The sequence below is a fragment of the Ursus arctos genome, chromosome X (assembly GCF_023065955.2).
Source record: "Ursus arctos isolate Adak ecotype North America chromosome X, UrsArc2.0, whole genome shotgun sequence".
Lineage (NCBI taxonomy): Eukaryota > Metazoa > Chordata > Mammalia > Carnivora > Ursidae > Ursus > Ursus arctos.
Window position 1 is genome coordinate 83,939,567 of NC_079873.1, and position 15,885 is coordinate 83,955,451.

The 15,885-nt window shown below is 54.4% G+C and overlaps 1 protein-coding gene across 7 annotated transcripts in view; it reads right to left on the reverse strand.

Annotated features, from left to right (window-relative positions):
- Window positions 1-1,160: 1,160 nt before the first annotated feature.
- TSC22D3 (TSC22 domain family member 3) overlaps window positions 1,161-15,885 on the reverse strand; it is a 64,087-nt gene continuing 49,362 nt past the window's right edge. For 5 of the 7 annotated variants that reach the window (XM_044392145.3, XM_044392146.2, XM_048213452.1 and 2 more), the window contains exons 3-4: window positions 3,808-3,859; window positions 1,161-2,703 (exon numbers count right to left, since the gene is read on the reverse strand). In XM_044392145.3, coding sequence (XP_044248080.1) covers window positions 2,473-2,703; window positions 3,808-3,859 — 283 coding nt within the window. In that variant the 3' untranslated portion in view covers window positions 1,161-2,472. Of the gene's footprint in view, window positions 3,860-4,603; window positions 4,970-15,885 lie in introns of those variants that run through there. The other 2 variants (XM_026478802.4, XM_057313538.1) reach the window with 2 other exon arrangements.

The following is a 15,885-nucleotide window of genomic DNA, read 5'->3' on the forward strand; positions in this document are numbered from 1 at the left end:
TGGTCAAATGGGCCGGCCAGACAATGACCTTGGCATCGGGAGTAGAGAGGTTAGGAGCAGGTGGGGCAACTGGGATTTGAGAGGCCAGCAAGCCGGGGTTTGTCACGTTCTGAAGGAGAGTTCTGGCGACTGGAAAGGAACAGGCCATCACGTCTGACCTGGACAGCAAAGGAAGCGTGGCATTTTGAATGTATTTGGCCAGCGATTGGCGCAAGGGAGGGGGACGAGGCCTCTTGGTCCTTGAGGTTTGTGGCTCAGGAAAATCAGGGAGTTCTGCTCCATTTCACAGGGCCAAGGGACAGGCATAGATGCTGTAAGAGGCCGAGATGGAAGGGGATCGTTCCCGGGGGACACAGCAGAGCGCAGTACACAGTACAGGGGACATGGAATGCCCACCAATAGAAGCAGGGAAACGGCAGGACTCCGGATGCCGAGACTTGGGGCCAGGGAAAGGGCGACGGGTGAGAACGGACCCCAAAGGGAGCCAGAGGAAGGAAGTGGAGTCAGGAGCCTCAGCCCCGGCCATGCCACACACCTGGTAGGGTTTGTGAGCCAACTATCAGCAGCGACAAGTACATCAGCAGGGGTCCAGGGCACCTTTCCTGGGGGGATGGGGGGGTTCGGTTTGGGCACGGCATACATTCCGTGTCCTTTTCTCACGAGGGTCCTCTTAGCTCCTTTGCCAAGGTCAAGGGTCTCACGTGGATTGGTGTTAAGGAGGATGCACGAAGTGATCCTGATGTTTTCAGAAGAGGGAAGAGCCCCACTTGTGTTTATTTGGTTCCCTCACATGGATACCCTGCCCTTTTCTTCTGGGCCTCCTTGGGGTCTGCTTCCTCCCAAATCGGCCCCTCGAGCTGAGGTTATGTATTACGGGTCACCTCTCCACTCACTCTGAAGCAGTCTAACGAAAGCAGGAGCAGCACAGAGGGACAGACGTGGGGTGGAGTCCGAATTCGCGATAATAGCCATGTGACTCTGGGTAAGTCACTTACGCTGACCGAGCCTGTCTCCTCACCCGTACAATGGGGGTATTTTGACAGGTATGCCAGATCAAGGACGTAGCACTGGACTGCCACTTAGGGGGTGCTCACCAATGTTCAGGGAGTCGGAGAAACAGTGCCCCCAGCCACCCACTCCAGTTATACTCAGACGCCAGGTTTATTTTTAGAAAAAAAAAGAGCAAAGTTTATTGAAATTTCAAGCTACATTTGAAAAATCCAAATCCAAATCCTGGAGACATAACATCAGGATAAGGTGCCAGAAAGTGGAAAGTGTTCACTGCCACAGAACCCCCTAGACACAAGCTCCCTGAGCACATCACCCAGGCACCGTTGGGTCAAAGCCATCCCCTTGGCCATCCCTTGTGCACAAGGGGACACCAGCAAGCCAATCATTCAGTTCACTTGAGAGTTTTCCACAAACATAAAGAACAAAAGTTTTTGCATGACAATGTGAAGTCCCCGGCTGATCTTCTCTCAACCCCATTCTATGTAGTCAGCACCAGTGAATGGTGGGTTTGGCATTGGAAAGGGGACCTCCCATGTCTTCAGGGGACAGATGGGACAAGGGCTGAAGCAGCAAGGCATCCGTGGCCGCATTCAGAGGCTGGCCCCCTTCCCGCCTTTACTCTGTCGTCTTACTTAACATAAAGGACAAACTGGATCAAGTTGGTGAATGAACACAGTCAAAGAACTAGCCTGAAGAGACAAGGGACCCGTTGATACCCCCAAAGCCAGTCAGGGCCTGCAGCACATAGGTGTATGTGTATGTATACATCGCTACACTAAGATATAGATCTAGCCCTATGGGTTTATATACGCATGTATGGCTATATAGAAAACTATGCCAACACTAACCGAACAGAACTTTGTAAGCGGTCATCCCAAAGCCGTAATCCCACACTGGGCTGTGCACAAAGCCATGCATTAGACCATATTAACCAACAGAAGGCTGACTTGGCTCAATCTCTCCTATCTGTGGCCCTGCCTTGACCAGGCAGGAGAGGAGAGAGAGGTTGCCTCTGCTCAGAACACAAGTGGCTTCTTCATAGGAACAGTCGTTGTCAGGTGAAGCTGCCGAAGATGTCCATGGAAATGAAAAAAACAGACCCCTAATGCTTTCTGGAGTAAACCGGCTTAACAGCTCACACTACCTTTCTCCTTTGCCAGTTGCAGCTAAGTTGCCCAGGCCCTGGGAGCCCCCAGGGCACGGTGGCATGAGAGGCTCACTGGCCGGGGGGGGGGGGGGTGACGAGGCCCCATGCAACTCAGCCTCCAGAGACCTGCTCTTTGTCAGGGGTCTGTCACTGGAGTGGACCCAGGCGGCCATGTCCTTAGGACATCTCTTGGCACCAGCTATGCTAGGTGTAAAGTTCTCCACGTGAGATGACGCTTGGGGAACCAAAAACAAACTGGAAAGAACTAGGTAGAACAAGTTTAGTGGCTCTGCCCACCCTAAGGACAGAGCCACTTACACTGCAGAACCACCAGGGGCCTCGGGCGCTTGCGGGGTTTCGGGAACCGGCTCCTCGGGGCTCAGACGGGACTGGAACTTCTCCAGCTGCTCTGGGCTCGCCAGGGTCTTCAAGAGGGTGTTCTCGCGCTCCAGCTGGGAGTTCTTCTCCACCAGCTCCCGGATCTGCTCCTTCAGGATCTCCACCTCCTCTCTGACTGCGTACATCAGATGATTCTTCACCAGATCCTACCACGGGGGAATCACAACAAAGCCATCCGGTAGCCATCGCCGGCCCTCTGCGGCGGTCACCCTGCCATCGGGGTGTTCCCTGGGCCACCGAGCCCCGGCCTCCCCTCAGCACGATGGCCCTGAGGCCCTGTTCCTCCGGAGCGCTTCGGCCTCACCCAGGAGAGCTGCGCGACTGGGCCATGCCCGAGCTGGGAGCCCAGCTTTGAGCTGCACAGGATCCCCCTCGGCAAGTTTCTAGTGACTCTCAAAGCCGGCCACTTAGAAGTCCTCTGCGGGTCGGTTGCCGGCGGTTGGCTCTAGCCCCACTGCCACCTAAGGCCCTGTTGCTGGCCCACCTCCCAGGGAGGACCTGCGGGGCACCCCATACGGTCTGTCTGCTGGACACACCTTGCCCAAGAGGACGGAACTGGCTCTTCTGGAGCCTCCGCCCCGCCATAGGGCCCAGTACACCAGGCTGGGGTTGCACCTGCGGGGCAGCATGGCCCGACAGGACACTGGCCCCGAGCAAGGTGCCAGGATGGGTGCATCCGCTCTGAATCTGCGGACCCCGCCGGGGCAGGGGGCTGTGTCACTGGGCGCCAGGGCACAGGGAAGTGGTGGCTAACGGCTGGATGCCCCAAGCCCTGCAGCCATTTTGGCTGCTCGGTGGTCTGACCTCTACCTGGTAAGGAGAGGGAGAAGGGGTGGGGTGCTTTGCTTCCTGTTTCCTCCCAACTCCTGACCCCAGCCCAGGCTCTGCAGAGGCACTGCAGTGTGCTCACATCCAATGAGCTCCCGCCCCTGCCAAATGCGAGCTGCAGACAAATGCGAGTGTCTGAGCTCCCTGCCCTGCCACCGGCCCAGGGGTGAGCCAGAGGCTGCAGCAAAGAGACGGACGGGACGGTGAGAGGAGGGGGTCCAGCCAGGGCAGACTGCAAATGTCCTAAAAAGCTGCCCCTCTGACCTGACGCTACCTAGAGCCTCCAAGGGGAGGGGAAGCAGGCTTTTGGCTTCCTCAGGCTCTTGGCAAACGGCTTTTGCACCCACCCCCTCAGTCCTGCCCCAAGTTACATAAGCAGCAGCTAGGTCTGGGGCTGGGAATGACGCAGTGATGCCACTCACCATGGCCTGCTCGATCTTGTTGTCTATGGCCACCACGCTGGCTCCAGAGGCACTGCCAGGACAAAAAGCAAAGCGACCGCGTTACCCACTTGGTTCCACTCTGAGCACCTGGCAGCTGCGGCCAAAGTTCTCCATCTGCCCTGGTTCTTCCTCTCCCGCCTCCCTGCCTCCCTGGCCCAGAGTCCCGGGTACTTTGTCCCCCAAGCCCGTGCAGGAAGCTGCACCTCCCAGCCGGGCTGGCTCCCCCCGCCCCCGCTGCCGCCCAGAGCTCCGCGTGGAGCCGCGCGCAGGGCCAGGGGCGCACGGGCGAGCGTGGCCTGCTCGGCCAGCCCGGGCGACAGGCAAACAATGGGGGCGCGCGGCCCAGGGAGTCCCCCCGCCCGCGGCCCATTCCGGCGCCGGCCAGAAGGGCCGCGGGCGAACCTACCGCGCTCCGAAGCTAGCTAGGAATTCCTCCTCGGCTCGGAAGCTTCCGGCCTGCTCCCCGGCGGCGCACGGCGCGCGGCCAGCCCCCTGCCCAGCCCTGCTCGGCCCGGCCCCGCCGCCCTCTGCCTCCGGCTGCCTCTGCCTCGGGCTGCAGCAGCTCCTTCTCACGGCGCAGCGGCCGCAGGGACGCTCCGACGGTGGCTCCCAGCGCGGCGGTGACCCCCCTCTCTGCGTCCCCTACCCCCGCCCCTTCCCAGGATGCTGCACCGCGGGGAACGGGGACCGGCGGCGCACGGCTCGCTCGGAGATCCCGCTCGCAGCCCAGCCCCCGCCGGCGCCTCGGCTTCGGGAGCTGTGGCCAGTGGTTTACCTGTTATCCAGCTTAACGGAAACCACATCCCCTCCAAGCAGGGAAGAGAAGAAGGAGATGTTGAAATTGTGCAGCTGATAGACCGCCACCTCCATGGGGGTCTGATACATTTCGGCGTTCATGGCTCGGGCGGCCGCGGAGCGCTGGGCGGGCTGGGCGGGCTGGGCGGCTGCCGGCTGCTGGCGCGCTGCACGGGGCTGGGCTCTGCGAGTCGGGCCCGGGGGCTACGAGGGGGGTCGAAGGCTGCCGATCGGACCCGAAGCCAGGCAGCTGCTTCAGAGTTGAAGGGAAGTGACTCGAGGGGTGTCACCTAGTGTGTCACAAACTCCACAGCGGACAGTCCAACCCAGACTCGGAGATATTTCGGCTCCTGCTTCTTTATATAGGAGGAGCTGGCTGCGTCACATGGCGTCAGGGGCCATGCAAATGAGTCCTGTACCGGGCTTTGTGGTCCAGTTAAACCACATCCCCTCCCTTGAACCTTAGGCTAGGACTGTAAACAGTTCAGCACTTTCCTGTGCCAACTGGCATCTCCAAAGAGGGCTCTGAAGATTGGTACAAACCAAACTGGAGCGGATTCTTCGAGAAATAAGTACGAATGCCCTAACCAGAGCAGAGAGCGTTCAGTAAAGGGGGGGCGCTGGCTGGTTTTCAAAGCTCTTCTTCAGGTGTCAGCCGGCATACACCCCCCCCCATGGCTTTGCAATGCCCTAGTACACCACACGCCCTGGGTACCTGCCCACACAGTCAGGAGCCTCACCTCCTTGCCGCCCCCGCCTTCTCAGCCTTCTCTTCTGCTCACATACTTTGTCACCTGCATGTCCCATCACCCAGCCAGCCGGCCCACTGGTCTGCCCCAACCCCAGCAACTATCCACTGATCCCCCTCCTTTGGAGGTACCCCTCTGTGTGCTGACACATGCACAGATCTGTGACATGCTCAGGACAAGAGAGTGTCCCAAGAACTCAGAGGAGTGGGGGAACATGTACAAGGGGGAAGCTGGGGGCCAGGTGGGTGACGGAGGAAGTGGAGGGGGGGAGACAGCAGGGGAGTGAGTGCTGGAGTGACCACAAGACGCCAGCCCCTTTTCCTTTGGTCTCTACATCCTACTCTGCAGAGAAAATACATTCAACTTTATCCAGGATTTCATGTCCATATTGTTAAAAACAAGATCTTGTCACTTTCCTATAAAGAGCAAATGACAACAAAACTATGAAACAAGGCTACTTACAAACCATCCCAGGAAAACATTCGCTTGGTGATGGGTCCAGCCATAGGTAGGGTTAAGAGGCTACTTCGAAATAAGTCAAGCAGAGAAAGACAATTATCATATGGTTTCACTCATTTATGGAACATAAGAAGTAGGAAGATCGGTAGGAGAAGAAAGGGAAGAAGAAAGGGGGGGGTAAACAGAAGGGGGAATGAACCATGAGAGATTATGGACTCTGGGAAACAAACTGAGGGCCTCAGAGGGGAGGGAGGGGAAATGGGATAGGCCGGTGATGGGTATTAAGGAGGGCACATATTGCATGGTGCACTGGGTGTTATACGCAAGTAATAAATCATGGAACTTTAAATAAATAAATAAATAAATTTAAAAATAAATAAAAATTAAAAAAAAGAGGCTACTTCAGGAAAACGCCGATTCGGAGTTACAAGGAAAATGAGGTGATTGTTGCCTACTAAGAGTTACATATGTTTTCATCAAAATACGTTTTCCTTCTTTTCAGCTTCAAGCATAAAAAATAGAAGGCAGCAGAGGCTTGAGGTGCTTTGCTCCTACTCTGTCCTAAGTGAGGCCACCTGGTGGACAGATGCGGAATTGCAGCCAGAGGGCGCAACCTAGCCTGAAGAAGGGACAGGTGATGATGCAACCGCAAGTATTATTTACACCAACTCAGGGCCATAAGGAGAACACTGGGTTCCACCACACATACAATAGTCTGGATGAAGCTAGGGCCAGTGCCCATGAATCAGTTTGTGATTCAGGCTGTGGTCCAAAGAAATACCCTAATGCAATCATGCTACTGGAAAAGTACTAGGGCCCCTTATCAGCAAAGAAGGTAATTATTATTTGCCTCAGGATATTTCTCCTAACCAGGTGCCTGGCACCGACACCCCGGCCGAGGCCCCAGTTAGGCCCAGTCTTAAGGCCTTGCTTTTCTCCAGGCGGCCAGTGCACTTATGCCACCGAACAGCCAGTATTGGCCACCATGACGCGGGGCTCCCCCTGGATCCCACAATAACAAATGCACAAGGGCCATTCTATTGGCCAAGTGCTGACAAGGGAACTATCTAAGCAAACCGGCCCCAGAAGCCCAGGGTGGTGTTTTTCTTCACCCTAGGTGAGGTGGAAGACCCTCCCAATCTCAGGATATTATGTTGCTTTTAGGTCACAAGTCCTCCCACAAGGTGTTTGTTTGCACACAGCTGTGTGTAGTAGGCAGAACAAAGGGCAGACTCTATTTATAGGTCATCAAGAACATTAGCTGAGGGAATAAAAAAGCTTTCTTAAATCAGAAGCTTAATTGATACTGGAATTCCCTGATATATTAATCTGCCCTCTGTGCCACACAGAGCTTTCTTGGCCCTAGGAAGAGTTTCAGACCTGCCACTGGCCTGTAAATCTTTCTTTAACTATTGCTACCCACCCCCAAAATTCCAAGGGAGATGTTGAAAAGAAAAAAAAGATAAATAAGCTAGGTTGGCAGAGAAAAAAACCACCTCCAGGAAGACGAGGCACAGGACAGAAGAAAACAGATCCTTCCAGGGGAACTTCCTTACAGGGAGGCAGAGGCAGAGAAATCAAGGGAGTTGAGGAAGGGAAAGGAAAAGAAATCAATTGCAAGCAAGGCTGTTTGAATTGTAACCTAAAGACACTTACTACAGATAAGCTGAGTTTGATGGGGCACCTGGGTGGCTCCATTGGTTAAACTTCTGACTCTTGATTTCAGCTCAGGTCATGATCTCAGATGGAGCTCCATGGTGAGCCCTACATCTCCCTGGGCTCATCAAGGATCCGTGCTCAGTGCAGAGTTGGCTGGAGCTTCTCTCACTACACCCCCCTCCCCGCTCCCCAGCCACCACCCCCCCCCCCGCTCGTGCATGCACGCTCGCTCTCTCTCTAAAAATAAATAAATAAAATCTTTTTCTAAAAAAAAGCTGAGTTTGAGACCCACTGACAATAATGGCTACCATTAAGTGAGCATCAGCTATGGGCCAGACATTTGCACCAGCCACAGCATAAAGCCTGTGGTATAGGCACGGTCAGCATCATTTACAGATGAAGAAACCAAGGGTCTGAGAGGCTACCTTGCCCAAGATACCCAGCTAATACATTATAGAGTTGGGACTCCAAACCAGGTCTTCCTGACCTACAGACCAAGTTGGTTCCTACCACACTTAGTAGTGGGGTAGGGGGTAGGTGTGTTGAGTAAATAAATAAATGCAGTGGGGGGCTGGGTTGGAGGTGCCGGAAAGCGGTGAGGAGGAAGAAAGGAAGAAGGGCAGGACACGTGGTCCAGAGGCCGACTTTGAGTTCCGTCAGCACAGCGTCAGCACAGCTAGCTTTTCTGACACCCGTGGCAGGGGAGAGCAGCATGGGGGACCAGAAGCACATCCAAAGTGTCCAAGTGAACCTTATAGGGGGGCTGGGCTCACCCACATCATTTCAAAAGGCAGCCCCACAGCCCTCAAAGAAAGCTCGCTCCGTCTAAGAAATAGGAGCTGTTAATCCAACCGGGTGGCCCCCGCAATGGAGCCACATATTGTAGCCCTGGGGTAGACAGTACCCCAAATAAGGGAAGTAGTCTGAAAATCATAGTCATAGTCCAGGCAAACCTCCAGTTTCTAGGGCCCCACTAAATGGCATCCTTAATCCCCCCCCCCATTCCTGCTGTGCTCAGCTTTTAGGAGAATGAAGCCAACCACAAGAAAACAAGCTCCTATCAGGGATTTAGTTTTAAAAAACAACTTCAAAAGGATGCCCCAGGTTCAGCCCACACTCAGTCACTCTCATTCCCTCTACACCTCTAGTTTGCCAGCTGCCAGCCAAGTGAGAAGTGATCACCTTGAGGCCTTAGGATCCACCATTAGCAAACGAAATGATGGCTGGATCCCAGGATCCCAGAGCTCGCTAAGGCAAGACAATGGACCTAAATGCCCCTGTAGAGGGATTTTTCAAAACAAGGGCCAGGAGGAGGGGGAGAGGGGAAGAAGGAGGAGGAATCCGAAAGGTTTTCTGCCTTAACCCCTGGCACACTAGAAAATTCCTCTGCCCAGAATATCTGCGCCAAACCTTGCAGTGAGTGAGTGCGAGTTTGTGCTGTACAAGATATCTATGATCTGATCTAACTTTTCTGAGTAAAGTGCAGATCCATGGGGCTCTCTGTGTCCCTATGTTCTGCGGAGGTGGGCCCACGCAGGCAACAGTGGACTAGGCATTCAACAGCCCAACAACCTTGTGTGAATGTATCCAAGTTCCCTTCTTCCATCCTACACCCGGCAAACTGGGCTGGACCCAGAGCCAGCCTAGCAACAGCAGCCGGGCCTTTGCTGGCACTCGGGTCTAGCCCTCTGGCCATGGGATTCTGCAATCAAACAGACACAGCCGTCCTACCCTCTCTCAGGGGCGTCCTTCTAGATGCAGGGTGGCATTGTGAGGACAGGGCCGACTCCCTCCGTCTTAGGAGGCACTGGAAGCCGACTTGTTTGAGCTGGAAGAAGTGTCTCAGCATTCCCACCGGCCTGGTTCCACTTCAAAAGCCAGACTCTCTAGGACTAGAGTGCTTCCTACTTCGGGTTCCCACGGGACAGTGGGACAGAGACCGGGCAGTCCAGGCCCACAGAACGCGTGGGCCAGATCTCAGCACGCTGCTGAGGGGTGGGGAGCAGACTCAGGGTGGGTGCAGTAGGGTTGGGGTGGCGAAGAGGGGGGAACATCTCACTTCCCTTTTTGTCACACTTGAAGGATTGTGTACTATGCAGCCCAAAGGAAACTCTTTATAGGCAAGTCTTCCTTATTTTCTACAGGGAATGTTCCACCCAAAGATTTCGGCGATGTTGCCAGCAACAGACAGGGTCTTGTGTCAGGAGAAGCGGAAAAAGACACGATGTGCGAGGTGTGGGACAAGCCACAAAGCAAACACAGGGTTAGGAGCTGGGAAAGGAAATCAAAAAGGATATTGAGCACTGGCGCGCTAGCACAGTTAATGGGACGGCTGAAAACCAGCCCTCTCCACGGACTCCTCCGCCCGGCCCCCTTCCGGCTGAAGCTCTGTCGACTTCTAATTACTTACTTGTCCCTTTTTCTGAAGAGGCTGGGGGAATAAGGAGGCTGAAATGCCATCGCTTAATTTGTTCTTGCTTCTGTCTTATCTTCTCTCTTCCCCTCTGGTTCCCCTCCAGTGTGGAAGACCAGAGACAGGAAGGCCACTGCCACTTACGTCGTTACTCTGGCTTCATGGAAAATCCCCAAAGTCCAGAAGGAGGGAAGCAAGAAGGAAAGACGGTGACAGAGAAAGCGCCTTGTCCTCTGTGGGTCATGTGAACTGCCCCGCATGGCCAAGGCCCAGAACCCCCGACTCTGGGGGCCAGGAAAACGGGGAGGAGGATGCGGACGTGGATGCGGAAGGCGATGGTGGGAGGGACCCTGAGGAGAACCCTGGTGGAGATGGCCACTGTCTTGGAGAAGCAGCTCCAACAACCGATTTGGGCCAAACCCTGACACCAAATGATGACAGGAGCAATGAATTGTGCCTTTCAGCTCCCTCGCGGACGGGGTCCCATGCGAGCTTCACAAACAATCTCCTAGTGACGCGAGGGATGACAGGCAGAACCAAACCCCATTCTGACAGGGCAGTCCGCCCACTCCCCCTCATGCAGAGAGGTTCAGAAAGTGCTCCTGGCTGGGCCATCTGCATCACTCCAACTTTGGTGGCGAACCCTGAAGGGCAGGCGGTTTGTCCTGGTGTCTCGGCAAGACTGGAAGTATTGGCAACGTGATCCGGGAGTGCTGTTTAGCTCAGTGGATCTTAAATCTCATGAACCTTGTGTCAATATTTATGCCTGTCTCCCTTTGCCTTATGCCTCGCAGCTGGGAAAATTTACCTCCATACTTTTTCCAAGCCCTTTTCTCATTTTCCACCCTCCCCACTACCCAGCTCCTAGCCAGAAACAGATATTCCTGAAGAAGAGACTGCAAAATTAACCTTGGTGAATGGGATCGCCTCCTCCTTCTCCTCCCTCTCCACATCGCCCTGATCATTCAATTCAAGTCGGTTCAACTCGATTCAGTTCAAGATTGACTGAATGCCTATTCAAAGTGCAAGGCCAGTTTCGGGGAAATTCAACCAAGCAAACAAACCAACTGGTAGTACAAGTCAAAAATTGTGCTTCCTTCCAGAATATCCTGGGTTCGATCTCAGTGAAATGTTTGCTTTGGGGGGAAGAAGCCTAGGGCTTGAGGGTGGGTGGAAGGGTAGCTCCGGGTTCGGGAGGGCCGCACCCCTGCCATCCCTTCATTCCTTAGAATTGGCTGTGCTTTTTTTCTCCCCACCCTGGCCCTTGGCCCGTGCCCATCTCGACGGGGATAACAGAGCAGCCGCAAAGCTTGGAGTTTCTGTGGGACCGAAGATTCCTCTGACACTGCAGCCCATAGGCAGTCTCACTCTGATTCTCTTCCTGAACCCTCTGGGTTTGGGAACGGAGGTGTTTGTAAACCTTGTTTGTAAACAAAGCATAGATCTTTGCTCTCTGAGACGGGTGTCCATGTTTCAGGTGGGGGTCACCTGCCAAACTCTCGGCCTTCCTTCCTTGGCCGGCTCCTCTTGGTCTTAACCTTTGTTCCACTTCACCCTCCCAGACCCGCACCATCTTCAGGCAGGCCAATGGCCTCTACTCCCCCGGTCACGGCCCACCCTCTGGGAATCCCAGCGCACTCCAGCCTGCAGGGGGGGGGGGGCAGGGAAAGAAAGAAAGTCACAAGAACATGGCCGCTCTTCCTGTTTGCACCAGCCTCTCTGAGCCAGGGAGACACTGGTAGGGCCTCTCCCCATCCCTTTGCTCCGTGGAGCAGCCCCGAGAGCTAAAATTCCAAGCCATTTTTTTCCTGGCAGTTGCCAGGGTTACTTTGAGTGGTATGTGAAGGGCTTGCGGCTATTGGCAATGCTTGGAAGACAAGAACCAGGAGGATCTTGTTGGGGCTGTGGAGCCAGCAGACAAGAGGCCCATGAAGAGGCCAAGGTGGAGCAGCCGGCTCTGTTGTGGGCCCTGCTATAGAATGGCTGACCTTTGTAGTGGTACAGGTCTCCCGGGGAACAACAGGACAGTAATAATGCCAGCCTCTTCGGGAGCTTGGGCTCCTGGGCCGTGATGGGCAAGCTTTGTGAGCCTGCCCGGGCTCCTGCATTGTACGCCCCAGGCCCTCGCTTACCTCCCAGCAGAGCTATTCACCAAGGGCTCACTTGAGGAAGCTCCTTGATCCTCTGTGGTGGGACTCTGACTGGTGAAGAGGGGCTCTGCCGATTGCAAAGGGCCTCCCACTCTGCAGTCACCCCCGCAGCCCCATCCTGGAGCTTCCCGGATGGAAAGAAGGCAGCCTAGCTGGGGTGAGGGCAGGGGTGGGAGGGCGCAGGGGACACACGACTCAGCCGAACAGAAAGGAAGGAGAGACACGAGGCAAGCTCCTCCCTGGGCAGCCGCCCCCGCACCGCCCCCAGCCAAGGGAACAGTACTAGGGAACTCAAAGGAGTCTTGGGAGGGTTAAGGAAAGCCTCCTGGCCTGGTTTGAGAGCTGCTGACAAGGGATACACACACCTCCTTGGGAGGAAAGAGAAGCACAGACGCGCACACACACACATTTATGCAAACATTCTCTCAGCTTTTCGCCAAGCCCCATTCACAGCGACAGGCAGGAGTAGGGCACCCTGCCTCTCCTCCCTCTCTGCCTTGCTGTCTCTCTCGCCATTTCCCGCTTCTTCCTGGCCCGAAAGAAGTAGAAAGGCAATAGGACATGGCAAGGTGGCAAGGCAGGACACTCTAGACCAAGCCAGAGTATCAAAAGACATAGCCCTGGCTCTCTCTGCCATCCAGAGCTGGCTGCGCACAGGGCAGACATCATAGGTGACCGGTGGGGAGAGGGCAACAAGCTGAAGCCTCACACTGCACACCAGGAACAGGGAGCCCTGGTGCCGCCGGGTCCACAGTTTTCAAAGACGTCAATCACACATGAAAATAAAAGAGAAATAAAAAAATCAAGCACTACGTGTACATAATCAATCATACGAACGCCTAAGAAATGGCCCTCACCGGCTCGTCAGGAGGACAGTTCTGACTAAAGCCAGCCCTGGCATAGACGCCATGTGTGACTGGCTGCACTGAGAAGTCCTCTCAGCACTAGCTCTTTGCCTGGCGACTACTGTAGTGCCTAGAAACGTCACCATCCGAGTCAGACTCCTGGGTTCTTATGATCATCCTGGGACCTCTTCGTAATTTGAGGAATTAGGATCGTTTTTTTCCTCCATGCCAAAAGCCCTGGGAAAGGGCCACCGTCCGCCACTATCACGAATACTCAAGGAAGAACTCAGTTTTCATATTATGTTCAACAGAGCGGTCAGATCAGCACTGGAAGGCGAGGGACACACAGCAGGGAGACCTTGCTGGTGGGCTGCAGACGGAAAGAAATGGGTCCTCGTGAGATTCTTAATGTCAGGATTGCCTGGGGAAGCTTGTGGAGCATCTGGACGTCCTGGGATCCAGCCCTAGAAAATCCAGTGGGATGGTGTGTGGCTTGGGAAGGATGTTTTCCGATGGGTTGGATGCAGCTCTTCTGTCCCCGGTCCCTGGAACTGCTTTTGGGAACCACTGGCCTAAAGGTGACAGCCAAGACAGGGTCTACCCAAAGAGTCCCCAGAGTGTCAGGGTTGCCAAGACCTACTTAGGATAATACAGCGAGATGGGGTTCAGCATATTCCAGGCCTCATGTCTGTTGGCCTTTCACTCTCCCTTTCGCTCCTGAAAACACTCGATCAGAACACGAAGGAGAGTTGCTTATTAAAAGGCTAACACGAACCTGCTCTGATTTATAAGTCACTCTCTGGCAAATTCTGCCTCTCTGTTAGGAGGAGCAGATTGCTTCTGAGACACTTCACAGCTGTCGGTGGGAACCCTCGGCCTGGGAGGCTGGGGACGCAAAGGGTGGGCATCCCAGGGTGGGAAGGGAGAAGAACCCCGCGGAGAGGGAGAGAAGAGGGAAGGGCTGATTTTTCTCCAACAGCACAGTTTGGTCCGTTAACCCAGCCCTGCCCTCCCTCTATAAGAGCCAGCTCTCTGCCTGCCTTGTGATTGTCACCGCTAGGTCAAACATGGGTCCCTTCGTTGGAAGGTTGGCTGGAGGGGTGTGACTCATTCCCGCGCTCAGGAGCCCGCTGCGGCTGACTACAAAGAGTCACCAGGATCTCTGCAAACATGCTCATCCGCACCGTGATCCAAACCTCAGCTCCCTGCCCCTACCATCCTCACCCCTCCTGTGGCTTGCGAGCTCCTCCCTGGCAAGAAGGCTGCCCCCATGGCTCACCGACTCCCCTCTCCCAAGGGAGCGCAGAAGGGGAATGCGATGCTCTCCATGGCACGCATCCGGCCTGTGTTTTGGTATTTTATTTTATTTTTATGTTTAATTTACACTGCCTGCTAGGTTTGGGGCTTAAATAAACAAAGGCTATGCTTCCCCCAAGGCCTGGACTTCCTGGTTGCCTGTCAGCAACAGAGTGACCCTTTTAACCTCTTCTCTTGCTCCTTGAGACAGGCAGTGCAGGGGGGTGGGGTTGGAAGAGGAAGATATTTTGGGGCCAAAGCCTGGAAATGCTTAGTGCCAGCTTAAAATACCATCCCCCGCCCCCGCCCTTCTCGACAACATGAATGTGAAGTCCCGAAGCCACCTTACCAAGAACAGACTTGCTTTAAAGGCCACAGCAGCAGTGTAAGGGTAAAGCACAAAAATGGAAAAGTCAGAGTATTTGTATTGATTTTTTGGGGGGGAGAATCTACCTTCAGATGTCTTTGTACCACCAAGCAAAGACCCAGTTTGTGGGCGGAGCAGCTTCACACGCCCGTGGACTTTGCGGAGCACGGTGGGCCTGCCCGGGGAAAGGCTCCCTGCCAAAGCTCATACACCTTAAAAAATAAGGGGAACACTGGCCCCTATGTCCTGGGATAGAGCTCTAACAGCAAAGTAACGAATCCTGGTCAACAGTTCTGACATCCTGTTATTTGCTAAAACTAATAATACTGTGGAGTTTGTTGACCGACTTGCAGAAGAGCTAAAGTAAATATGGAAACTGAGGAATGGCCAAGTATAGACAGTTACTAGCTCAGCAGTTGAGAAAAAGGGAGTTTCGCAGATAGTCTTTGCGCACCTTGGGCCACTGGGGCCCGTGCGCGGTTGGGAGAAAATCTGGAGGCATCGGTGACATCACCGGGTGATTTCTCTCCAACAATAGGCTGCTTGATAATGCCCTTGGCCCACAGAGCTGGGGCCTGGGCACTTAGAGAATAATGGTATGAATCGAGAGGGACTTGCCCTAGTGCACAGGCCAGGGGAGGTGCTCCCCGAGAAACACAGCTTTAGCACCCATTCGACTTAGACTTGGTCAAGCAGGAAGAAACTACATCAGGAGGCCAGAGTTTTTCCACCTTGGCCACTAGCCAGCTGGCGGACTGCTCAGAAGGCTCTAAAGCCCCTGTGCTGCCAGCTCCTTGTTCATGAAATGGGAATGATGCTTGCCTCCCAACATAGACGCCACACAAGGTGGCTGTGTGGATATGACACCGCGAAGTCTGGAAACAGAGACAATATCATCATATTACTCTCTGCAGACTGATGACGTCTTAACAACAATACGTACATATATTTGCCTATGGTTCCAGACTTGGTGGACATCCTGTAGGTGGCATAGCTGTGTTCTCTGGGAAGTTAGAAGGACCACGTGAATGTGACATGCTCCATGATGAGTAAGGGTCCCGGTCCCCAAAAGCTGCTGGCGCAACAGCTCCCTGGGTGAGCAGCCGTATCAATCCCTATCAATGCTATTTCTAAGTCTAGCATTTTGAACTTTTTGTCATGTTCCAAGTTTTGTTTCCACGGTGTCACAAGTCACCAGTACTGCTAACGGGGACGGGGGTAGCGTGAGGGATGGATGTGAAAGCAGAATCAACATTTAAATTCAGTCTTATGGGGGTGCCTGGATGGCTCAGTCTGTTAAGTGTCTGCCTTTGGCTTGGGTCAT